The sequence below is a fragment of the Ostrea edulis genome, chromosome 4, assembly GCF_947568905.1.
Source record: "Ostrea edulis chromosome 4, xbOstEdul1.1, whole genome shotgun sequence".
NCBI classification, from domain to species: Eukaryota; Metazoa; Mollusca; class Bivalvia; order Ostreida; family Ostreidae; genus Ostrea; species Ostrea edulis.
Genome location: NC_079167.1, coordinates 46,572,494 through 46,595,841, shown reverse-complemented (window position 1 = coordinate 46,595,841; position 23,348 = coordinate 46,572,494). Strand labels below are relative to the sequence as shown.

At 37.4% G+C, this 23,348-nt stretch overlaps 1 protein-coding gene and 1 long non-coding RNA gene across 2 annotated transcripts in view; one reads left to right on the top strand and one right to left on the bottom strand.

Annotated features, from left to right (window-relative positions):
- Positions 1–23,004, bottom strand: part of LOC125671073 (uncharacterized) — a 38,464-nt gene extending 15,460 nt beyond the window's left edge. Inside the window, exons 1-3 of the long non-coding RNA XR_008802453.1 lie at positions 22,444–23,004; positions 19,020–19,164; positions 8,555–8,703 (exon numbers count right to left, since the gene is read on the bottom strand). This is a non-coding gene — a long non-coding RNA (uncharacterized LOC125671073). The remainder of the gene's footprint in view (positions 1–8,554; positions 8,704–19,019; positions 19,165–22,443) is intronic.
- The window catches only part of LOC125670998 (glutamyl aminopeptidase-like), a 288,688-nt gene that overhangs the window by 100,282 nt on the left and 165,058 nt on the right, over positions 1–23,348 (top strand). The window contains exon 3 of the mRNA XM_048906475.2: positions 1,277–1,414. Coding sequence (XP_048762432.2) covers positions 1,277–1,414 — 138 coding nt within the window. The remainder of the gene's footprint in view (positions 1–1,276; positions 1,415–23,348) is intronic.

The window sequence follows — 23,348 nt, the reverse complement described above, 5'->3', positions numbered from 1 at the left end:
GCCAATGTGACTCAGGTGAGCGATGTGGCCCATGGGCCTCTTGTTTAATTAAATGGGGAATGGAGAATTACTACTTATTTTATTCAAATATTAAATAAATAAAAAAGTATATGAGAGACATTGCATAGATATTTTCAGCGAACAATGGTAAATGGTTCCTGATTTTAATCAGTTACAAATTTAAAACAGCTGATCGAAATCACTTACGTTTTCGTACGTCGCATATTGTGGTTATAGTGTAAGGAGAAATATACTTTCTTTTCGCTAGATAAATGATCCCTGATATGCATTCCCTGCTCTAGATATGAGGTATTTTTATTGTCTGTCATTCAAGAAATCGCAATAATTGTAACGTATTCAAAGTAAACAGGGTTTCATTTATGCCGTCTGCGAGGCTGTCGGAAAACATAAACAAACCTTTAATATCGTGCAACCTAACCATCCGCAAAGTAGCTATATCATTTTTAAAGATATTTCTGTAGGACCTGGGAACTGCTGACTAAGGTAGTGGTGATAGCATCGTTCATCTCTGGCACAGATGCCAGAGACCGCGCCCACGCAGACCGACTTTTGTAGGGTCGCGCCATCATACTTTGTCTCCAGGCATGCCGTAGTCAGGTCAGCCTCGTTTTCGGATTTTAATGGCGGACGCGTGAATAGAGTCTATTGCTCCCGCATCTGCACCATTACGGAGATCCTAAGGAGTTGTAGCCCCCACCCCCACCCCGAAGTCGGAGAGGACTACATTATTGCAGCTACACTGTATATGCTAATGACTGGTTGAAACTGCTTTGTTATCTCAGTTTAATTAACAGTATATTGTTTACAACGTATTCATACATTACAGTAAGGCAATATGCAATGTATTTATTGGGCGAATCAATTCTTCAATTGTATACAGCCAAACCAGTCTAATTGAAATCAAAACAGCAAATTTGAATCGGTGAATTCATTCGGAAAAAGTGAAAATAACCGGGAATTAATTCAAAGCTGTATACGTTAAAATGCTAATAATGTTGATAATGATGAATAGAATAGAAACCCACTACGTGCGGAAAAAGTGAAAATAACCGGGAATTAATTCAAAGCTGTATACGTTAAAATGCTAATAATGTTGATAATGATGAATAGAATAGAAACCCACTACAGATAATTTCAAAAAGGAGAATGTCCAAAATAGTGACAGTTGTTAATAAGTCTCATGTATCATTTTAAATCATTTAATATTTCAATTTACATGTAACAATACTTACCTACCTTTCAATGTTCACTCCAGAAAACAGAGACTTGGAAACATAATGCCAACTTGCAAATAACATCTTTCCAAGAATCAGTGAAAATGAGTACTTACCTAGTCTGTTTCATTGTCTGCGACTTCAAATACCTCGAAGGCACTACGAAGTTTGGAACTAAGGTATGTAAAGATGTAATTAAACACGGATCACGTTCATTACGGGGATAATGGAATGATCCGTGTTACTATTTGTTCGGAAAACAAGATAGACTGAACTTTATGATTATGGATGTTGCCAATCACAGGCTCTTTAAACTATTTATAAATGGTAAGGTAAACACGTGATAGAGTTTATTTTCAGTGTGTTATTAATAGTATAAGGCTTTCGATAGGATTTTTCTGATACAAAGAGTTGAATGAACTCGTGCGGAACAGGTAGTTTACCTGTGTTCAGATATGAGAAATTGAAGGCATTCGAGTTTTGCTGCTCTACGTCTGATATTTCTAATTATTAGGGCTTTCCACCTTTCTGTGGAAAGTCCTATTGTTATTGTTCTGTTTATTATTAGGGCTTTCCACCTTTCTGTGGAAAGTCCTATTGTTATTGTTCTGTTTATTAGGTCTTTCCATCTTTCTGTGGAAAGACCTATTGATATTCTTCTGTTTATTATTAGGGCTTTCCACCTTTCTGTGGAAAGTCCTATTGTTATTGTTCTGTTTATTATTATTATTATTAGGTCTTTCCATCTTTCTGTGGAAAGACCTATTGATATTCTTCTGTTTATTATTATTATTATTATTATTATTATTATTTTTCCTCCCCGTGATTTTGAGTTTCAAGATTTATCGAAAAGATTTATAGTCCATAAGAATGTACTCCTTAAAAGATTTTGGCAGTTCACCCTGCGTATATGAACTTTGACCCCTCAAGGAGTTATTGCCCCTTTTGCAATAAAAGCTTGTTATCGCTACTCCTCCGAAACCGTACACCGTAAAGATACCAAACCTTCACCAATGTCTTCGACTAGTCAAGGAGACTCTTCAATCTATTCATTGCGAAATGATTCTTCGACCCCTTTTATGAGTTATTGCCCCTGAAAGTTTTTGATTTTTACAAATAATTGAAAAAATTTAAAACCATTTATCCTAGAGACATGGGACTAACTGCATTAGAATCTTCATCCTTTGACCTTTTGATTTATATCAAGGTCAAAGGTCAAGGTCATTCAAAATATGAGAAATTTAGCTCTTTTTATATCTCTTTTGTCTTTCAACATATACTAAATATCATTGCATCTTTAGTATGTCCTTTTAAATCTATTTTAAAGATTTAATTCCTGTACCCTAAGATTGACCCCTTTAAAAGTTATTGCCCTTTACAGTATTAACCTTGTTATCGCTACTCCTCTGAAACCATAGACCGTAGAGACACCAAACCTTCACCAATGTCTTCAACTATTCAAGGAGACTCTTCAATCTATGCATTGCGAAAAGATTTTTCGACCCCTTTTATGAGTTATTGCCCCTGAAAGTTTTTGATTTTTACAAATAATTAAAAAAAAATTAAAACCATTTATCCTAGAGACATGGGACCAACTGCATTAAAATCTCTATTCTTTGACCTTTTAATTTATGTCAAGGTCAAAGGTCAAGGTCATTCAAAATATGAGAAATTTAGCTCTTTTTAGATCTCTTTTGTCTTTCAACATATACTACATATAATTGAATATTTAGTATGTCCTTTTAAATCCATTTTAAAGATTTGATACCTGTACCCTAAGACTGACCCCTTTAAAAGTTATTGCCCCTTACAGTATTAACCTTGTTATCGCTACCCCTTTGAAACCATAGACCATAGAGACACCAAACCTTCACCAATGTCTTCGGTTTCTCAAAGCACAACTTCAACATATTCAATGTGAAAGGATCCGCTGACCCCTTATATGAGTTATTGCCCTTTTATGTGTTTGTGCTAATCGTTAACTTTTAAACGGATAATCATAGAAACATGGGACCAACTGCAATGTGATCATTGACCTTTGACCCTGAATATTAGGTAAAAGTCAAAGGTCAAAGTTACTTCAAATATTGAGAATTTAGCTCTTTTTATATCTCTTTTGTCTTTCAACATACATCATTTTTCATTGCATCATTAGTATGTTCTTTTAAAACCAATTAAAACATCTTTCTTGGCCCTTAAGCCGGGCTCCTTTAAAAATGATTGCCCATCTTACAAATAAAGCTTGTTATCACTAGTCCTTCGAAACCGTTAACCCTGGAGATACCAAACCTTAATCATTAATGTTTTGTACTGATTTAATAGACTCTTCAATCTATTCAGTGCGAAAAGATTCACCAACCCCTTTAAATAGTTATGGCCCCTGAAAGTTTTCCAAGTTTACATTGACTTGAACGTTTTTTGGCCTCATTTGACCTACTGAAGAATGGATCAAGATTGAAGGTCAAGAAACAAATCCAGAAAAGGTGGAAAGACCTCTAATTGTTCTCGAACAATTAGGATTACTAGTTATTATTATTATTATTATTTTTCCTCCCCGTGATTTTGAGTTTCAAGATTTATCGAAAAGATTTATAGTCCATAAGAATGTACTCCTTAAAAGATTTTGGCAGTTCACCCTGCGTATATGAACTTTGACCCCTCAAGGAGTTATTGCCCCTTTTGCAATAAAAGCTTGTTATTGCTACTCCTCCGAAACCGAACACCGTAAAGATACCAAACCTTCACTAATGTCTTCGACTAGTCAAGGAGACTCTTCAATCTATTCATTGCGAAATGATTCTTCGACCCCTTTTATGAGTTATTGCCCCTGAAAATGTTTGATTTTTACAAATAATTGAAAAAATTTAAAACCATTTATCCTAGAGACATGGGACTAACTGCATTAGAATCTTCATCCTTTGACCTTTTGATTTATATCAAGGTCAAAGGTCAAGGTCATTCAAAATATGAGAAATTTAGCTCTTTTTATATCTCTTTTGTCTTTCAACATATACTACATATCATTGCATCTTTAGTATGTCCTTTTAAATCTATTTTAAAGATTTAATTTCTGTATCTTAAGACTGACCCTTATAAAAGTTATTGCCCCTTAGAGTATTAACCTTGTTATCGCTACTCCTCCGAAACCGTACACCGTAAAGATACCAAACCTTCAACAATGTCTTTGACTAGTGAAGGAGACTCTTCAATCTATTCATTGCAAAAAGATTGTTCGACCCCTTTTATGAGTTATTGCCTCTGAAAGTTTTTAATTTTTACAAATAATTGAAAAAAATTAAAATCATTTATCCTAGAGACATGGGACCAACTGCATTAGAATCTTCATTCTTTGACCTTTTAATTTATGTCAAGGTCAAAGGTCAAGGTCATTCAAAATATGAGAAATTTAGCTCGTTTTATATCTCTTTTGTCTTTCAACATATACTACATATCATTGCATCTTTAGTATGTCGTTTTAAATCTATTTTAAAGATTTAATTCCTGTACCTTAAGATTGACCCCTTAAAAGTTATTGCCCTTTACAGTATTAACCTTGTTATCGCTACTCCTCTGAAACCATAGACCGTAGAGACACCAAACCTTCACCAATGTCTTCAACTATTCAAGGAGACTCTTCAATCTACTCATTGAGAAAAGATTCTTCGACCCCTTTTATGAGTTATTGCCCCTGAAAGTTTTTGATTTTTACAAATAATTGATGAAAATTAAAACCATTTATCCTAGAGACATGGGACTAACTGCATTAGAATCTTCATCCTTTGACATTTTACTTTATGTCAAGGTCAAAGGTCAAGGTCATTCAAAATATGAGAAATTTAGCTCTTTTTATATCTCTTTTCTCTTTCAACATATACTACATATCATTGCATCTTTAGTATGTCCTTTTAAATCTATTTTAAAGATTTAATTCCTGTACCCTAAGATTGACCCCTTTAAAAGTTATTGCCCTTTACAGTATTAACCTTGTTATCGCTACTCCTCTGAAACCATAGACCATAGAGACACCAAACCTTCACCAATGTCTTCGGTTTCTCAAAGCACAACTTCAACATATTCAGTGTGAAAGGATCCGCTGACCCCTTATATGAGTTATTGCCCTTTTATGTGTTTGTGCTAATCGTTAACTTTTAAACGGATAATCATAGAAACATGAGACCAACTGCAATGTGATCATTGACCTTTGACCCTGAATATTAGGTAAAGGTCAAAGGTCAAAGTTACTTCAAATATTGAGAATTTAGCTCTTTTTATATCTCTTTTGTCTTTCAACATACATCATTTTTCATTGCATCATTAGTATGTTCTTTTAAAACCAATTAAAACATCTTTCTTGGCCCTTAAGCCGGGCTTCTTTAAAAATTATTGCCCATCTTACAAATAAAGCTTGTTATCACTAGTCCTTCGAAACCGTTAACCCTGGAGATACAAAACTTTAATCATTAATGTTTTGTAATGATTTAGTAGACTCTTCAATCTATTCAGTGCGAAAAGATTCACCAACCCCTTTAAATAGTTATGGCCCCTGAAAGTTTTCCAAGTTTACATTGACTTGAAAGTTTTTTGGCCTCATTTGACCTACTGAAGAATGGATCCAGATTGAAGGTCAAGAAACAAATCCAGAAAAGGTGGAAAGACCTCTAATTGTTCACGAACAATTAGGATTACTAGTTATTAGGGCTTTCCACCTTTCAGTGGAAAGTCCTATTGTTATTGTTCTGTTTATTATTATTATTATTATTATTATTATTATTTTCCTGCCGTCAAAAAAAATCTTCGTCTTAAAACTTATCGAAAAACTTTATAGTCCATCATATAGTACTTCTTGAGAAACGAATACAGTTCACCCTGCGTAATTGAACTTTGACCCCTTACGGAGTTATTTGACCTTTTGCAGAAATCATTGTTAGCACTTCTACTTTGTAACCGTAAATGATAGGAGGATGAAACCTTTTCTAAAACATAGAGGGTAATTAGTAGAAGCGAAGAATTTAAAATGAAGGGATTCGGTGTCCCCTAAGGGGAGTTAATGCCTCTCTATGTTTTGCGATTTATTCGTAAAACATGTCGAGCTTGAGCACGGTTTGTCGTAGAGACATGGGACCAACTGGAATAGGATCGGTGACCTTTGACCTTGAAAATTAGGTCAAGGTCAAAGGTCAAGGTCATCAGAAAAGAGGAAAAAATAGCACTTTTTATACTCTCTTTCCTGCTTAAGATAGCATTGAAATATTATATGGGTAAGTATTGAATTCTTGATTGGTTTTGATAGTATGCATTACAATTTTGAACTCTGACCCTTCTGTGAATTTCGGAGACTCGCGTCGAAAACCTTGTTATCGCTACTCCTGCTTAACGAAAAGTCATAGAGACACGAAACCTTCGCTAATGAATTCACAGTAAAACCCTCTTGCAAAGAAAAAATAATCAAAGGGATACGAAAACCCTTAAGCATAGTTATTGCCCCTGAAAGTCTCCAATATCATTATCTAAGCCTATAACTTTTATATTAATATAGATAGAGACATGGGACCACTTGCATTAAGACCGATGACCTTTGACCTTCAAAATGAGGTCAAGGTCAAAGGTCAAGGTCATCATCAAAATTAATTTTTTTCCATTTTCAAGGTCTTTAAAAGTATTTTTATCATTGATAAGTTAACCGAAAGTAACCGAAAACCCATAAACAAATTATTGCCCCTGAATATCTTGATTGACATTTTTTTAAGCTTATAGCTTTTACATTAATATAGATAGAGACATGGGATCACTTGCATTAAGACCGATGACATTTGACCTTCAAAATGAGGTGAAGGTCAAAGGTCAAGGTCATCGTGAAAATTATTAATTAAATTTTCTTGGTCATTTTGAGTTTCGTACATCATCTTAAATATTCTTAAATGTCTTTTTTTAAATCATTGCAGGTGGAAAGCCCTCTAATTGTTCGCGAACAATTAGGATCACTAGTTATTATTATTATTATTTTCCTGCCGTCAAAAAAAATTTTCGTCTTAAGACTTATCGAAAAACTTTAGAGTCCATCCTAGAGCACTTCTTGAGAAACGAATACATTTCACCCTGCGTCATGGAACTTTGACCCCTTACAGAGTTATCGGACCTGTTAGCAGAAATCATTGTTATCGCTACTCCTTTTTAACCGTAAAGGATAGGAGGATGAAACCTTTGCTGAAGCATAGAGGTCAATTAGTAGAAGCAAAGAATTTCAAATGAAGGGATTCGGTGTCCCCTAAAGGGAGTTAATGCCCCCTCATGTTTTGCGATTTGTCCCCTACAAATTGACGACTCCTAAAGTCTTCGTCGTAGAGAGACGGAACCCACTGGGACGGGTTGGGTGACCTTGACCTTGAAAAAGTAGGTCAAGGTCAAAGGTCAAGGTCATCCAGAATGGCCAGAAAATGGCACTTTTTATACGCTCTTTCCCGCTTCAGATAGCATCGAAATATCACATGGGTCAGCATGGAATTCTGGACCGGTCTCGGAATCCTGAATTACAACTCTGAACTTTGACCGCTCTGCGAAAGGCGGCGACTTAACGTTGAAAACCCCGTTATCGCTACTCCTACCAGACCGCGAGTCGTGGAGAGGCGAGACCTTGACCGACGATTTCACCATAAAAGACCCTCGCACAGAGAAGTTGACCGGGGGAAACCGAGAACCCCGAAGCACGGTTCTCGCCCCCGAAAGTCTCCGACGTCGTCGTTCGAGCCCACAACTTCTTCACGGATGTAGATAGAGACGCGGGACCACTTAAACGAAGCCCCGTGACCTCTCTGACCTTCACAATCAGGTCAAGGTCAAAGGTCAAGGTCACACTTTCTCCCCCATGGGTTTTTGAAGTTTGACCTTGAACGTGGGTCAAGGTCAAAGGTCAAGGTCACGCATCCAGGGGCCAGTCTCCACGAGTAAGGCCAACCCACCCATCACGCCTGTCGTCCCCAAGGAAGAAATCCCCCACCCTTCAAGTGATCTGATTGTGATCAGCTGTTTCAATACACTATTTTGACCGGTCTCATGCCATGCAACAATTACAGGATTCTAGCTAATCTGACCTACACCTACACATCTGACCTACACCCACTTCTTCCATTTCTTGACTGTCTTGTCAATCAAACATGAATTCCATTTACATTCATGAAAAGACATAGGCCAGATTCAATTGTCTGCCTGCATCAACATAAAGACTAAGTTTTTTTTTTTTATAATGATGATGCAACTTTACTTGACAGTTGAACTCATTGACATTCCATCCTGACTGTCATTGTAAACAAATAAACACTTACCTGCAGGATCAGATGGGATGCAGTACTCCTATTCTCCGTTCAGATATCCTACATGCACTCAGACACTTTCTAATTCACCGGCCGCCATTTTGGTTGTTTGTTGTCAAAGCCTATCAATCCGTATATGCATGCCTCCTTGGGTGAAATGACTGAAAGACATTGTCTCCGTGAATTAGAACACATAGGATGAGCCATTACAAACTGTATATTCAATTCCACAATCCACAACACACACGGTCAAATCCAGTGCATCTTCACAACATCTGACAACATGAGGCTTGTATAGACTCCCAGCATGCACCAGCAGTTACTACAATCTAGGAAAATGGCACATCCGGTTTCTTTGCACCTCCAAATATCACATCTAACAGGTCCAAAGTCACCCCAAACACCTGCACAAGTCCCATTACACTTTTACCTGATATGTGCATATGTGCTGGCTACCCAACACCCACACCCCTTTTCTCCCTCAAATTTGACGGGTACTTAATGCGAAACCAAGCATTGAACACACCTCAACACTCAAATTTAGGCGGCAAATTTGAATTTCTTTTCTAGCCAAATCCATTTTTTTTGTTTTTTTGTTTTGGTGAGGGTGGGGTGGGGTAGGGGGGGGGCTTTTAGCATTTCAACACTACTGAAAAACCGCTAGAAGGTGGGAAGCCCTCTAATTGTTCGCGAACAATTAGGATCACTAGTGTTTTAAACACTCACCACCTGCCATTCTTTTACGCCTTGACGAATGCGAAAATTGATTTTTTTTACGCACGGCGACTCAACATTTCCTTGTGAACTGACCGGGGGAATCGAACCCACCCCTTTTTCCATCCGAGAACGGAAAATGTGCACTTTACACCTGGTCAGTTGCCAATCTTGAAATGTAGAAATCAACAGAATACGAGAAATCCAAATTTAGGCAAACGCGCATTTTTTAACGTGAAAATGTCACTTACATGACTCAAGTTCCCATTCTGACCTAGGAATGCCAAATGTATTCAATACGTGGCACTTTCGTCTCAATTATTAGGGCTTTCCACCTTTCTGTGGAAAGTCCTATTGTTATTGTTCTGTTTATTATTATTAGGTCTTTCCACCTTTCTGTGGAAAGACCTTTTGTTATTGTTCTGTTTATTATTATTATTATTATTATTATTAGGTCTTTCCACCTTTCTGTGGAAAGACCTTTTGTTATTGTTCTGGGTTTTTTTTATTATTATTATTATTATTATTATTATTTGTCTTCTTTTCTTTCCGCCGCGAGAAGCTCTTGACGTTTTAAGACTTATCGAAAAACAATTTAGACCATCATATTTGACATCTCGAAACATGCTCAGATCTCACCCTGCGTATTTGATCTTTGACCCCTAACGAACTTATGGGACTTTACGCAAAAAACCCTTGTTATCGGATCACCTCGAAAACCGTAAATGATAAGAGCATGAAACTTTCACTAAATTCTTAAGTCGATCAAGCTGAAGCGTTGTAGTGTTTACTTTTAAGTTTTCAGTGATCCCTAAAGGGAGTTAATGGCCCTGAAAGTTTACAATTTTTACGGAAAAATTCAAAACTCCTAAAATATAAGTCGTAGAAAGACGGAACCAACTGGAATGGAATACTTGACCTTTGACCTTGAAAATCAGGTCAAGGTCAAAGGTCAAGGTCATCTAGAAACTTTGAAAATAAGCAATTTTCACACCGTCTAAAGCATATAAAGTACAGATTAGGTATAATATTCACAATAAGTCAAGAACCAACTTAAGTCAATGCATTGCATTACGACTCTGAACTTTGACCTTTGTTCGATTTACAGCGACTTGCGTAAAAACCATTGTTATCACTACAGTATGGAAACCGTAAATGGGATGAACACGAAATGTTGACTAAACTTATTGCCTGATCAATTGTAAAAGATGACTTCCTCTTTTTGATGATTCGTTGATCCCTAACGGGAATTAATGCCCTTGAAAGTTTTTGATTTCGCGTAGAAATTTACAACTCCTAAAGTATTTGTCGTAGGAAGACAGGACCAACTGAAGTGACATCCCTGACCTTTGACCTTGAAAATTAGGTCAAGGTCAAAGGTCAAGGTCATCTAGAAACTTTGAAAATAAGCAATTTTCACAGCGTCTAAAGCATCTAAAGTACAGATTAGGTATAATATGCACAATATGTCAATAAGCAACTTAAGTCAATGCATTGCATTACGACTCTGAACTTTGACCTTTCTTCGATTTACAGCGACTTGCGTAAAAACCATTGTTATCACTACAGTATTGAAACTGTAAATGGGACGAACACGAAATGTTCACTAAACTTATTGCCTGATCAATTGTAAAAGATGACTTCCTGTTTTTGATGATTCGTTGATCCCTAACAGGAATTAATGCCCTTAAAAATTTTAAATTTAGCGTAGAAATTTACAACTCCTAAAGTATTTGTTGTAGGAAGACAGGACCAACTGAAGTGACATCCCTGACCTTTGACCTTGAAAATTAAGTCAAGGTCAAAGGTCAAGGTCATCTAGAAACTTTGAAAATAAGCAATTTTTATACCATCTAAAGCATATAAATTACACATTTTTTTGTATTCAGAGACATTGTTTGAATGTCTGAAAAGGTGGAAAGACCTCTAATTGTTCGCGAACAATTAGGATTACTAGTTATTATTATTATTATTATTATTTTTCCTCCCCGTGATTTTGAGTTTCAAGATTTATCGAAAAGATTTATAGTCCATAAGAATGTACTCCTTAAAATATTTTGGCAGTTCACCCTGCGTATATGAACTTTGACCCCTCAAGGAGTTATTGCCCCTTTTGCAATAAAAGCTTGTTATCGCTACTCCTCCGAAACCGTACACCGTAAAGATACCAAACCTTCACCAATGTCTTCGACTAGTCAAGGAGACTCTTCAATCTATTCATTGCGAAATGATTCGTCAACCCCTTTTATGAGTTATTGCCCCTGAAAGTTTTTGATTTTTACAAATAATTGAAAAAATTTAAAACCATTTATCCTAGAGACATGGGACTAACTGCATTAGAATCTTCATCCTTTGACCTTTTGATTTATATCAAGGTCAAAGGTCAAGGTCATTCAAAATATGAGAAATTTAGCTCTTTTTAGATCTCTTTTGTCTTTCAACATATACTACATATCATTGCATCTTTAGTATGTCCTTTTAAATCTATTTTAAAGATTTAATTCCTGTACCTTAAGACTGACCCCTACAAAAGTTATTGCCCCTTAGAATATTAACCTTGTTATCGCTACTCCTCCGAAACCGTACACCGTAAAGATACCAAACCTTCACCAATGTCTTCGACTAGTCAAGGAGACTCTTCAATCTATTCATTGCGAAATGATTCTTCGACCCCTTTTATGAGTTATTGCCCCTGAAAGTTTTTAATTTTTACAAATAATTGAAAAAATTTAAAACCATTTATCCTAGAGACATGGGACTAACTGCATTAGAATCTTCATCCTTTGACCTTTTGATTTATATCAAGGTCAAAGGTCAAGGTCATTCAAAATATGAGAAATTTAGCTCTTTTTATATCTCTTTTGTCTTTCAACATATACTACATATCATTGCATCTTTAGTATGTCCTTTTAAATCTATTTTAAAGATTTAATTCCTGTACCTTAAGACTGACCCTTTTAAAAGTTATTGCCCCTTAGAGTATTAACCTTGTTATCGCTACTCCTCCGAAACCGTACACCGTAAAGATACCAAACCTTCACCAATGTCTTCGACTATTCAAGGAGAGTCTTCAATCTATTCATTGCGAAAATATTCTTCGACCCCTTTTATGAGTTATTGCCCCTGAAAGGTTTTCATTTTTAGAAATAATTGAAAAAAATTAAAACCATTTATCCTAAAGACATGGGAGCAACTGCATTAGAATTTTCATCCTTTGACCTTTTAATTTATGTCAAGGTCAAAGGTCAAGGTCATTCAAAATATGAGAAAGTTAGCTCTTTTTAGATCTCTTTTGTCTTTCAACATATACTACATATCATTGCATCTTTAGTATATCCTTTTAAATCTATTTTAAAGACTTAATTCCTGTACCCAAAGATTGACCCCTTTAAAAGTTATTGCCCTTTACAGTATTAACCTTGTTATCGCTACTCCTCTGAAACGATAGACCATAGAGACACCAAACCTTCACCAATGTCTTCAACTATTCAAGGAGACTCTTCAATCTATCATTGCGAAAATATTCTTCGACCCCTTTTATGAGTTATTGCCCCTGAAAGGTTTTGATTTTTACAAATAATTAAAAAAAACTTAAAACCATTTATCCTAGAGACATGGGACCAACTGCATTAGAATCTCCATTCTTTGACCTTTTAATTTATGTCAAGGTCAAGGTCATTCAAAATATGAGAAATTTAGCTCTTTTTAGATCGCTTTTGTCTTTCAACATATACTACATATAATTGAATCTTTAGTATGTCCTTTTAAATCCATTTTAAAGATTTGATACCTGTACCCTAAGACTGGCCCCTTTAAAAGTTATTGCCCCTTACATTATTAACCTTGTTATCGCTACCCCTTTGAAACCATAGACCATAGAGACACCAAACCTTCACCAATGTCTTGGGTTTCTCAAAGCACAACTTCAACATATTCAGTGTGAAAGGATCCGCTGACCCCTTATATGAGTTATTGCCCTTTTATGTGTTTGTGCTAATCGTTAACTTTTAAACGGATAATCATAGAAACATGAGACCAACTGCAATGTGATCATTGACCTTTGACCCTGAATATTAGGTAAAGGTCAAAGGTCAAAGTTACTTCAAATATTGAGAATTTAGCTCTTTTTATATCTCTTTTGTCTTTCAACATACATCATTTTTCATTGCATCATTAGTATGTTCTTTTAAAACCAATTAAAACATCTTTCTTGGCCCTTAAGCCGGGCTCCTTTAAAAATGATTGCCCATCTTACAAATAAAGCTTGTTATCACTAGTCCTTCGAAACCGTTAACCCTGGAGATACCAAACCTTAATCATTAATGTTTTGTACTGATTTAGTAGACTCTTCAATCTATTCAGTGCGAAAAGATTCACCAACCCCTTTAAATAGTTATGGCCCCTGAAAGTTTTCCAAGTTTACATTGACTTGAAAGTTTTTTGGCCTCATTTGACCTACTGAAGAATGGATCAAGATTGAAGGTCAAGAAACAAATCCAGAAAAGGTGGAAAGACCTCTAATTGTTCGCGAACAATTAGGATTACTAGTTAGGGCTTTCCACCTTTCAGTGGAAAGTCCTATTGTTATTGTTCTGTTTATTATTATTATTAGGGCTTTCCACCTTTCAGTGGAAAGTCCTATTGTTATTGTTCTGTTTATTATTATTATTATTAGGGTCTTCCGTCTTCAGCGGAAGACCCTTCTATTATTCTATTGTTGATTTTTCACTTTTCTTATTATTATTATTATTATTCTTTTTTTTTCTCCTTACCGATTTTTGTGCAGAAGATTTCTCGGAGATGGCTGGATCAATTTGCTTCAAATTTTCAGGATTGATGCGTTGCCATTTGAAGTTTGTACCGCCGTTTCAATTTTTGAAAAATCACTTCCAGTTGGAAGTTATCCCCCTTTTATCGATTTTCAGATGACCATTTTGTCCAGACAAAAACTCAAAAACGATAAAAGTTAGAGTGCTGAAATTTTCAGTGATGTTAGACGACATGTTGTAGTTGTGCACCTGGGTTTTCAAAATTTCCGGAAGTGCCTAGTATGGAAGCTCGGTAGGGGTCGAAAATGGAGTTTTAAAAAGTGTCTCATTTTTCTCCACGTTTTAAATCATAACTATTTACTCGTAAATATTTTCCTTAGACATATATAACCAAAGTTGTACAGTTTATTGAGATCTTTCGTGTCATATCAAGAAATGGGCCCATAGGCCTCATGGCTCGCTTGAACCATTGAATTTCTGTTACAATGATTAACTTTTTTCTCACGAAACTTTTGATAAGACATGTAGAATAAAAGTTGTTCAGGTTTGCAAGATCTATCTAATGATATAAAAAAACTAGGCCTCAGGGCGTCATGGCTCGCCTGAACAGTCGAATTTGTATCACAATTAATAACATTAATAACTTTTTTCTCGAGAAACTTTTGACAAGACATGTAGAACAAAAGTTGTTCAGTTTTGCAAGCGTTAACTAACGATGTTAAGAAATAGGCCTGCGGGTCTCATGGCTCACCTGAACAGTTGGGTTATTGTTGCAATCTATAACATTTTTGTCAAGAAACTTTTAATAAGACATCTTGAACAAAAGTTGTTCAGTTTTGCAAGATCTTTTGAACAACATCATGAAAAAGGCCAACGGGCCTCATGGCTCGCCTGAACAGTTTGATCAGTGTCACAATTACTAACTTTTTTCTCGAGAATCTTTTGATAAGACATGTAGAACAAAAGTTGTTCAGTTTCGCAAGATCTTTCAAACGATATCAAGAAAAAGGCCCACGGGCCTTATGACTCGCCTTAACAGTGATAAATGTCGCATAACGTTATACTCGTAAATATTTTTTTAAACATATATAACAAAAGTTGTACAGTTTATTGAGATCTTTCGTGCCGTATCAAGAAATGGGTCCGTGGGCTTCATGGCTCTCCTGAACCATTGAATTTCTGTTACAATGATTAACTTTTTCCTCACGAAACTTTGATGAAACATGTAGAATAAAAGTTGTTCAGTTTTGCAAGATCTATCTAATGATATCAAAAAATAGGCCTGCGGGCGTCATGGCTCGCCTGAACAGTCGAATTTGTATCACAATTAATAACATTAATAACTTTTTTCTCGAGAAACTTTTGATAAGACATGTAGAACAAAAGTTGTTCAGATTCGCAAGCGTTACTAACGATGTTAAGAATAAGGCCTGGGGGTCTCATGGCTCACCCGAACAGTTGGGTTATTGTTGTAATCTATAATATTTTAGTCAAGAAACTTTTAATGAGACATCTAGAGCAAAAGTTGTTCAGTTTTGCAAGATGTTTCAAACAACATCATGAAAAAGGCGAACGGGCCTCATGGCTCGCCTGAAGAGTTTGATTAGTGTCACAATCAATAGCTTTTTTCTGGAGAAACTTTTGATAAAACATGTAGACCAAAAGTTGTTCAGGTTTGCAAGATCTTTCAAACGATATCAAGAAAAAGGCCCACGGGCCTTATGACTCGCCTTAACAGTCTGATAAATGTCGCAATCAATAACTTTTTTCTTAAGAAAATTTCCATAGGACATGTAGAACAAAATTTGTTCAGTTTTGCGAGATATATCTAGAATGATATAAAAAAAAAAACAGGCCTCCGGGCGGCATGACTCGCCTGATCAGTTGAATCTGTATCGCAGTAAATAACATTATTAACTTTTTTCTCGAAAAAAAGCTGACCCCTTTAATTAGTTGCCGAGAGGTAGAGAGAGTCTTTAATTTATAACATTTAAATGATCAATATTTGTAAAACATTACCAAAGCTAAATTGTACGTCTAGACAATATATTTGTATCATTATTTATGAACGAAAATGTCAGTCAAATTTTATCTAATCACATCTAAATTTGGACGGAAGACCCACTCGTTGCTCGCAACGAGATCGAATCTAGTTATTATTATTATTATTATTTTCCTGCCGTCAAAAAAAATCTTCGTCTTAAGACTTATCGAAAAACTTTATAGTCCATCATATAGTACTTCTTGAGAAACGAATACAGTTCACCCTGCGTAATTGAACTTTGACCCCTTACGGAGTTATTTGACCTTTCGCAGAAATCATTGTTAGCACTTCTACTTTGTAACCGTAAATGATAGGAGGATGAAACCTTTTCTAAAACATAGAGGGTAATTAGTAGAAGCGAAGAATTTCAAATGAAGGGGTTCGGTGTCCCCTAAGGGGAGTTAATGCCTCTTTATGTTTTGCGATTTATTCGTAAAACATGTCGAGCTTGAGCACGGTTTGTCGTAGAGACATGGGACCAACTGGAATAGGATCGGTGACCTTTGACCTTGAAAATTAGGTCAAGGTCAAAGGTCAAGGTCATCAGAAAAGAGGAAAAAATATCACTTTTTATACTCTTTTTCCTGCTTAAGATAGCGTTGAAATATTATATGGGTAAGTATTGACTTCTTGATTGGTTTTGATAGTATGCATTACAACTTTGAACTTTGACCCTTCTGTGAATTTCGGAGACTCGCGTCAAAAACCTTGTTATCGCTACTCCTACTTAACGGAAAGTCATAGAGACACGAAACCTTCGCTAATGAATTCACAGTAAAACCCTCTTGCAAAGAAAAAATAATCAAAGGGATACGAAAACCCTTAAGCATAGTTATTGCCCCTGAAAGTCTCCAATATCATTATCTAAGTCTATAACTTTTATATTAATATAGATAGAGACATGAGACCACTTGCATTCAGACCGATGACCTTTGACCTTCAAAATGAGGTCAAGGTCATAGGTCAAGGTCATCATCAAAATTATTTTTTTTCCATTTTCAAGGTCTTTTAAAGTATTTTTATCATTGATAAGCTAACCGAAAGTAACCGAAAACCCCTAAACAAATTATTGCCCCTGAATATCTTGATTAACATTTTTTTAAGCTTATAGCTTTTACATTAATATAGATAGAGACATGGGATCACTTGCATTAAGACCGATGACCTTTGACCTTCAAAATGAGGTGAAGGTCAAAGGTCAAGGTCATCGTGAAAATTATTAATTAAATTTTCTTGGTCATTTCGAGTTTCGTACATCATCTTAAATATTCTTAAATGTCTTTTTTTAAATCATTGCAGGTGGAAAGCCCTCTAATTGTTCGCGAACAATTAGGATCACTAGTTAGGGCTTTCCACCTTTCAGTGGAAAGTCCTATTGTTATTGTTCTGTTTATTATTATTATTATTATTATTATTATTATTATTATTTTCCTGCCGTCAAAAAAAATCTTCGTCTTAAGACTTATCGAAAAACTTTATAGTCCATCATATAGTACTTCTTGAGAAACGAATACAGTTCACCCTGCGTAATTGAACTTTGACCCCTTACGGAGTTATTTGACCTTTCGCAGAAATCATTGTTAGCACTTCTACTTTGTAACCGTAAATGATAGGAGGATGAAACCTTTTCTAAAACATAGAGGGTAATTAGTAGAAGCGAAGAATTTCAAATGAAGGGATTCGGTGTCCCCTAAAGGGAGTTAATGCCCCCTCATGTTTTGCGATTTGTCCCCTACAAATTGACGACTCCTAAAGTCTTCGTCGTAGAGAGACGGAACCCACTGGGACGGGTTGGGTGACCTTGACCTTGAAAAAGTAGGTCAAGGTCAAAGGTCAAGGTCATCCAGAATGGCCAGAAAATGGCACTTTTTATACGCTCTTTCACGCTTCAGATAGCATCGAAATATCACATGGGTCAGCAAGGAATTTTGGACCGGTCTCGGCATCACGAATGTCAACTCTGAACTTTGACCACTCTGCGAATGGCGGCGACTTAACGTCGAAAACCCCGTTATCGCTACTCTCACTAGACCGCAAGTCGTGGAGAGGCGAGACCTTCGCCGACGAATTCCAGATGAAACGCTCTCGCACAGAAAAGTTGACCGAGGGAAACCGAGAACCCCGAAGCACGGTTCTCGCCCCCGAAAGTCTCCGACGTCGTCGTTCGAGCCCACAACTTCTTCACGGATGTAGATAGGGATGCGGGACCACTTAAACGAAGCCCCGTGACCTCTCTGACCTTCAAAATGAGGTCAAGGTCAAAGGTCAAGGTCACACTTTCTCCCCCATGTGTTTTTGAGGTTTGACCTTGAAAGTGGGTCAAGGTCAAAGGTCAAAGGTCAAGGTCACGCATCCAGGGGCCAGTCTCCACGAGTAAGGCCAACCCACCCATCACGCCTGTCGTCCCCAAGGAAGAAACCCCCCACCCTTCAAGTGATCTGTCTGTCATCAGCTGTTTATAATACACTATTTTGACCGGTTTCATGCCCAACAACAGGATTTTTGAGGTTTGACCTTGAAAGTGGGTCAAGGTCAAAGGTCAAGGTCACGCATCCAGGGGCCAGTCTCCACGAGTAAGGCCAACCCACCCATCACGCCTGTCGTCCCCAAGGAAGAAATCCCCCACCCTTCAAGTGATCTGATTGTGATCAGCTGTTTCAATACACTATTTTGACCGGTCTCATGCCATGCAACAATTACAGGATTCTAGCTAATCTGACCTACACCTACACATCTGACCTACACCCACTTCTTCCATTTCTTGACTGTCTTGTCAATCAAACATGAATTCCATTTACATTCATGAAAAGACATAGGCCAGATTCAATTGTCTGCCTGCATCAACATAAAGACTAAGTTTTTTTTTTTATAATGATGATGCAACTTTACTTGACAGTTGAACTCATTGACATTCCATCCTGACTGTCATTGTAAACAAATAAACACTTACCTGCAGGATCAGATGGGATGCAGTACTCCTATTCTCCGTTCAGATATCCTACATGCACTCAGACACTTTCTAATTCACCGGCCGCCATTTTGGCTGTTTGTTTTCAAAGCCTAAATCCGTATGCATGCCTCCTTGGGTGAAATGACTGAAAGACATTGTCTCCGTGAATTAGAACACATAGGATGAGCCATTACAAACTGTATATTCAATTCCACAATCCACAACACACACGGTAAAATCCAGTGCATCTTCACAACATCAACATGAGGCTTGTAGACTCCCAGCATGCACCAGCAGTTACTACAATCTAGGAAAATGTCACATCCGGTTTCTTTGCACCTCCAAATATCCTATCTAACAGGTCCAAAGTCACCCCAAACACCTGCACAAGTCCTATTACACTTTTACCTGATATGTGCATATGTGCTGGCTACCCAACACCCACACCCCTTTCCCCCCAAAAAATTTGACGGGTACTTAATACGAAACCAAGCATTGAACACACTTCAACACTCAAATTTAGGCGGCAAATTTGAATTTCTTTTCTAGCCAAATCAAATTTTTTTTTTTTTGGTGGGGGGTGGGGTGGGGCTTTTAGCATTTCAACACTACTGAAAAACCGCTAGAAGGTGGAAAGCCCTCTAATTGTTCGCGAACAATTAGGATCACTAGTTATTAGGGCTTTCCACCTTTCTGTGGAAAGTCCTATTGTTATTGTTCTGTTTATTATTATTTTCCTGCCGTCAAAAAAAATTTTCGTCTTAAGACTTATCGAAAAACTTTATAGTCCATCATATAGTACTCCCTGAGAAACGAATACAGTTCACCCTGCCTAATTGACCTTTGACCCCTTACGGAGTTATTGGACCTTTCGCAGAAATCATTGTTAGCACTTCTACTTTGTAACCATAAATGATAGAAGGATAAAACCTTTTCTAAAACATAGAGGGTAATTAGTAGAAGGGAAGAATTTAAAATGAAGGGATTCGGTGTCCCCTAAAGGGAGTTAATGCCTCTTTATGTTTTGCAATTTATTCGTAAAATATGTCGAGCTTGAGAACGGTTTGTCGTAGAGACATGGGACCAACTGGAATAGGATCGGTGACCTTTGACCTTGAAAATTAGGTCAATGTCAAAGGTCAAGGTCATCAGAAAAGAGGAAAAAATAGCACTTTTTATACTCTCTTTCCTGCTTAAGATAGCGTTGAAATATTATATGGGTAAGTATTGACTTCTTGATTGGTTTTGATAGTATGCATTACAACTTTGAACTTTGACCCTTCTGTGAATTTCGGAGACTCGCGTCGAAAACCTTGTTATCGCTACTCCTACTTAACGGAAAGTCATAGAGACACGAAACCTTCGCTAATGAATTCACAGTAAAACCCTCTTGCAAAGAAAAAATAATCAAAGGGATACGAAAACCCTTAAGCATAGTTATTGCCCCTGAAAGTCTCCAATATCATTATCTAAGCCTATAACTTTTGTATTAATAGAGATAGAGACATGGGACCACTTGCATTAAGACCGATGACCTTTGACCTTCAAAATGAGGTCAAGGTCAAAGGTCAAGGTCATCATCAAAATTAATTTTTTTCCATTTTCAAGGTCTTTCAAAGTATTTTTAGCATTGAGAAGTTAACCGAAAGTAACCGAAAACCCCTAAACAAATTATTGACCCTGAATGTCTTGATTAACATTTTTTAAGCTTATAGCTTTTACATTAATATAGATAGAGACATGGAATCACTTGGATTAAGACCGATGACCTTTGACCTTCAAAATGAGGTCAAGGTCAAAGGTCAAGATCATTGAGAAAATTATTAAATTTTCTAAGTCGTTTTGAGTTTCGTACATCATCCTAAATATTCTTAAATATCTATCTTTAAATCATTGTAGGTGGAAAGCCCTCTAATTGTTCGCGAACATTTAGGATCACTAGTTATTATTATTATTATTATTATTATTATTTTCCTGCCGTCAAAAAAAAATTTCGTCTTAAGACTTATCGAAAAACTTTAGAGTCCATCCTAGAGCACTTCTTGAGAAACGAATACATTTCACCCTGCGTCATGGAACTTTGACCCCTTACAGAGTTATCGGACCTGTTAACAGAAATCATTGTTATCGCTACTCCTTTTTAACCGTAAAGGATAGGAGGATGAAACCTTTGCTGAAGCATAGAGGTCAATTAGTAGAAGCAAAGAATTTCAAATGAAGGGATTCGGTGTCCCCTAAAGGGAGTTAATGCCCCCTCATGTTTTGCGATTTGTCCCCTACAAATTGACGACTCCTAAAGTCTTCGTCGTAGAGAGACGGAACCCACTGGGACGGGTTGGGTGACCTTGACCTTGAAAAAGTAGGTCAAGGTCAAAGGTCAAGGTCATCCAGAATGGCCAGAAAATGGCACTCTTTATACGCTCTTTCCCGCTTCAGATAGCATCGAAATATCACATGGGTCAGCATGGAATTCTGGACTGGTCTCGGAATCCTGAATTACAACTCTGAACTTTGACCGCTCTGCGAAAGGCGGCGACTTAACGTCGAAAACCCCGTTATCGCTACTCCTACCAGACCGCGAGTCGTGGAGAGGCGAGACCTTGACCGACGATTTCACCATAAAAGACCCTCGCACAGAGAAGTTGACCGGGGGAAACCGAGAACCCCGAAGCACGGTTCTCGCCCCCGAAAGTCTCCGACGTCGTCGTTCGAGCCCACAACTTCTTCACGGATGTAGATAGAGACGCGGGACCACTTAAACGAAGCCCCGTGACCTCTCTGACCTTCACAATCAGGTCAAGGTCAAACGTCAAGGTCACGCATCCAGGGGCCAGTCTCCACGAGTAAGGCCAACCCACCCATCACGCCTGTCGTCCCCAAGGAAGAAACCCCCCACCCTTCAAGTGATCTGTCTGTCATCAGCTGTTTATAATACACTATTTTGACCGGTTTCATGCCCAACAACAGGATTTTTGAGGTTTGACCTTGAACGTGGGTCAAGGTCAAAGGTCAAGGTCACGCATCCAGGGGCCAGTCTCCACGAGTAAGGCCAACCCACCCATCACGCCTGTCGTCCCCAAGGAAGAAATCCCCCACCCTTCAAGTGATCTGTCTGTGATCAGCTGTTTCAATACACTATTTTGACCGGTCTCATGCCATGCAACAATTACAGGATTCTAGCTAATCTGACCTACACCTACACATCTGACCTACACCCATTTCTTCCATTTCTTGACTGTCTTGTCAATCAAACATGAATTCCGTTTACATTCATGAAAAGACATAGGCCAGATTCAATTGTCTGCCTGCATCAACATAAAGACTTAAGTTTGTTTTTTTTTTATAATGATGATGCAACTTTACTCGACAGTTGAACTCATTGACATTCCATCCCGACTGTCATTGTAAACAAATAAACACTTACCTGCAGGATCAGATGGGATGCAGTACTCCTATTCTCCGTTCAGATATCCTACATGCACTCAGACACTTTCTAATTCACCGGCCGCCATTTTGGTTGTTTGTTGTCAAAGCCTATCAATCCGTATACGCATGCCTCCTTGGGTGAAATGACTGAAAGACATTGTCTCCGTGAATTAGAACACATAGGATGAGCCATTACAAACTGTATATTCAATTCCACAATCCACAACACACACGGTCAAATCCAGTGCATCTTCACAACATCTGACAACATGAGGCTTGTATAGACTCCCAGCATGCACCAGCAGTTACTACAATCTAGGAAAATGGCACATCCGGTTTCTTTGCACCTCCAAATATCACATCTAACAGGTCCAAAGTCACCCCAAACACCTGCACAAGTCCCATTACACTTTTACCTGATATGTGCATATGTGCTGGCTACCCAACACCCACACCCCTTTTCTCCCTCAAATTTGAAGGTACTTAATGCGAAACCAAGCATTGAACACACCTCAACACTCAAATTTAGGCGGCAAATTTGAATTTCTTTTCTAGCCAAATCCATTTTTTTTGTTTTTTTCCGTGAGGGTGGGGTGGGGTAGGGTAGGGGGGGGGGCTTTTAGCATTTCAACACTACTGAAAAACCGCTAGAAGGTGGGAAGCCCTCTAATTGTTCGCGAACAATTAGGATCACTAGTTATTATTATTTTCCTGCCGTCAAAAAATTTTTTCGTCTTAAGACTTTCGAAAAACTTTATAGTCCATCATATAGTACTTCTTGAGAAACGAATACAGTTCACCCTGCGTAATTGAACTTTGACCCCTTACGGAGTTATTGGACCTTTTGCAGAAATTATTGTTAGCGCTTCTACTTTTTAACCGTAAATGATAGGAGGATGAAAC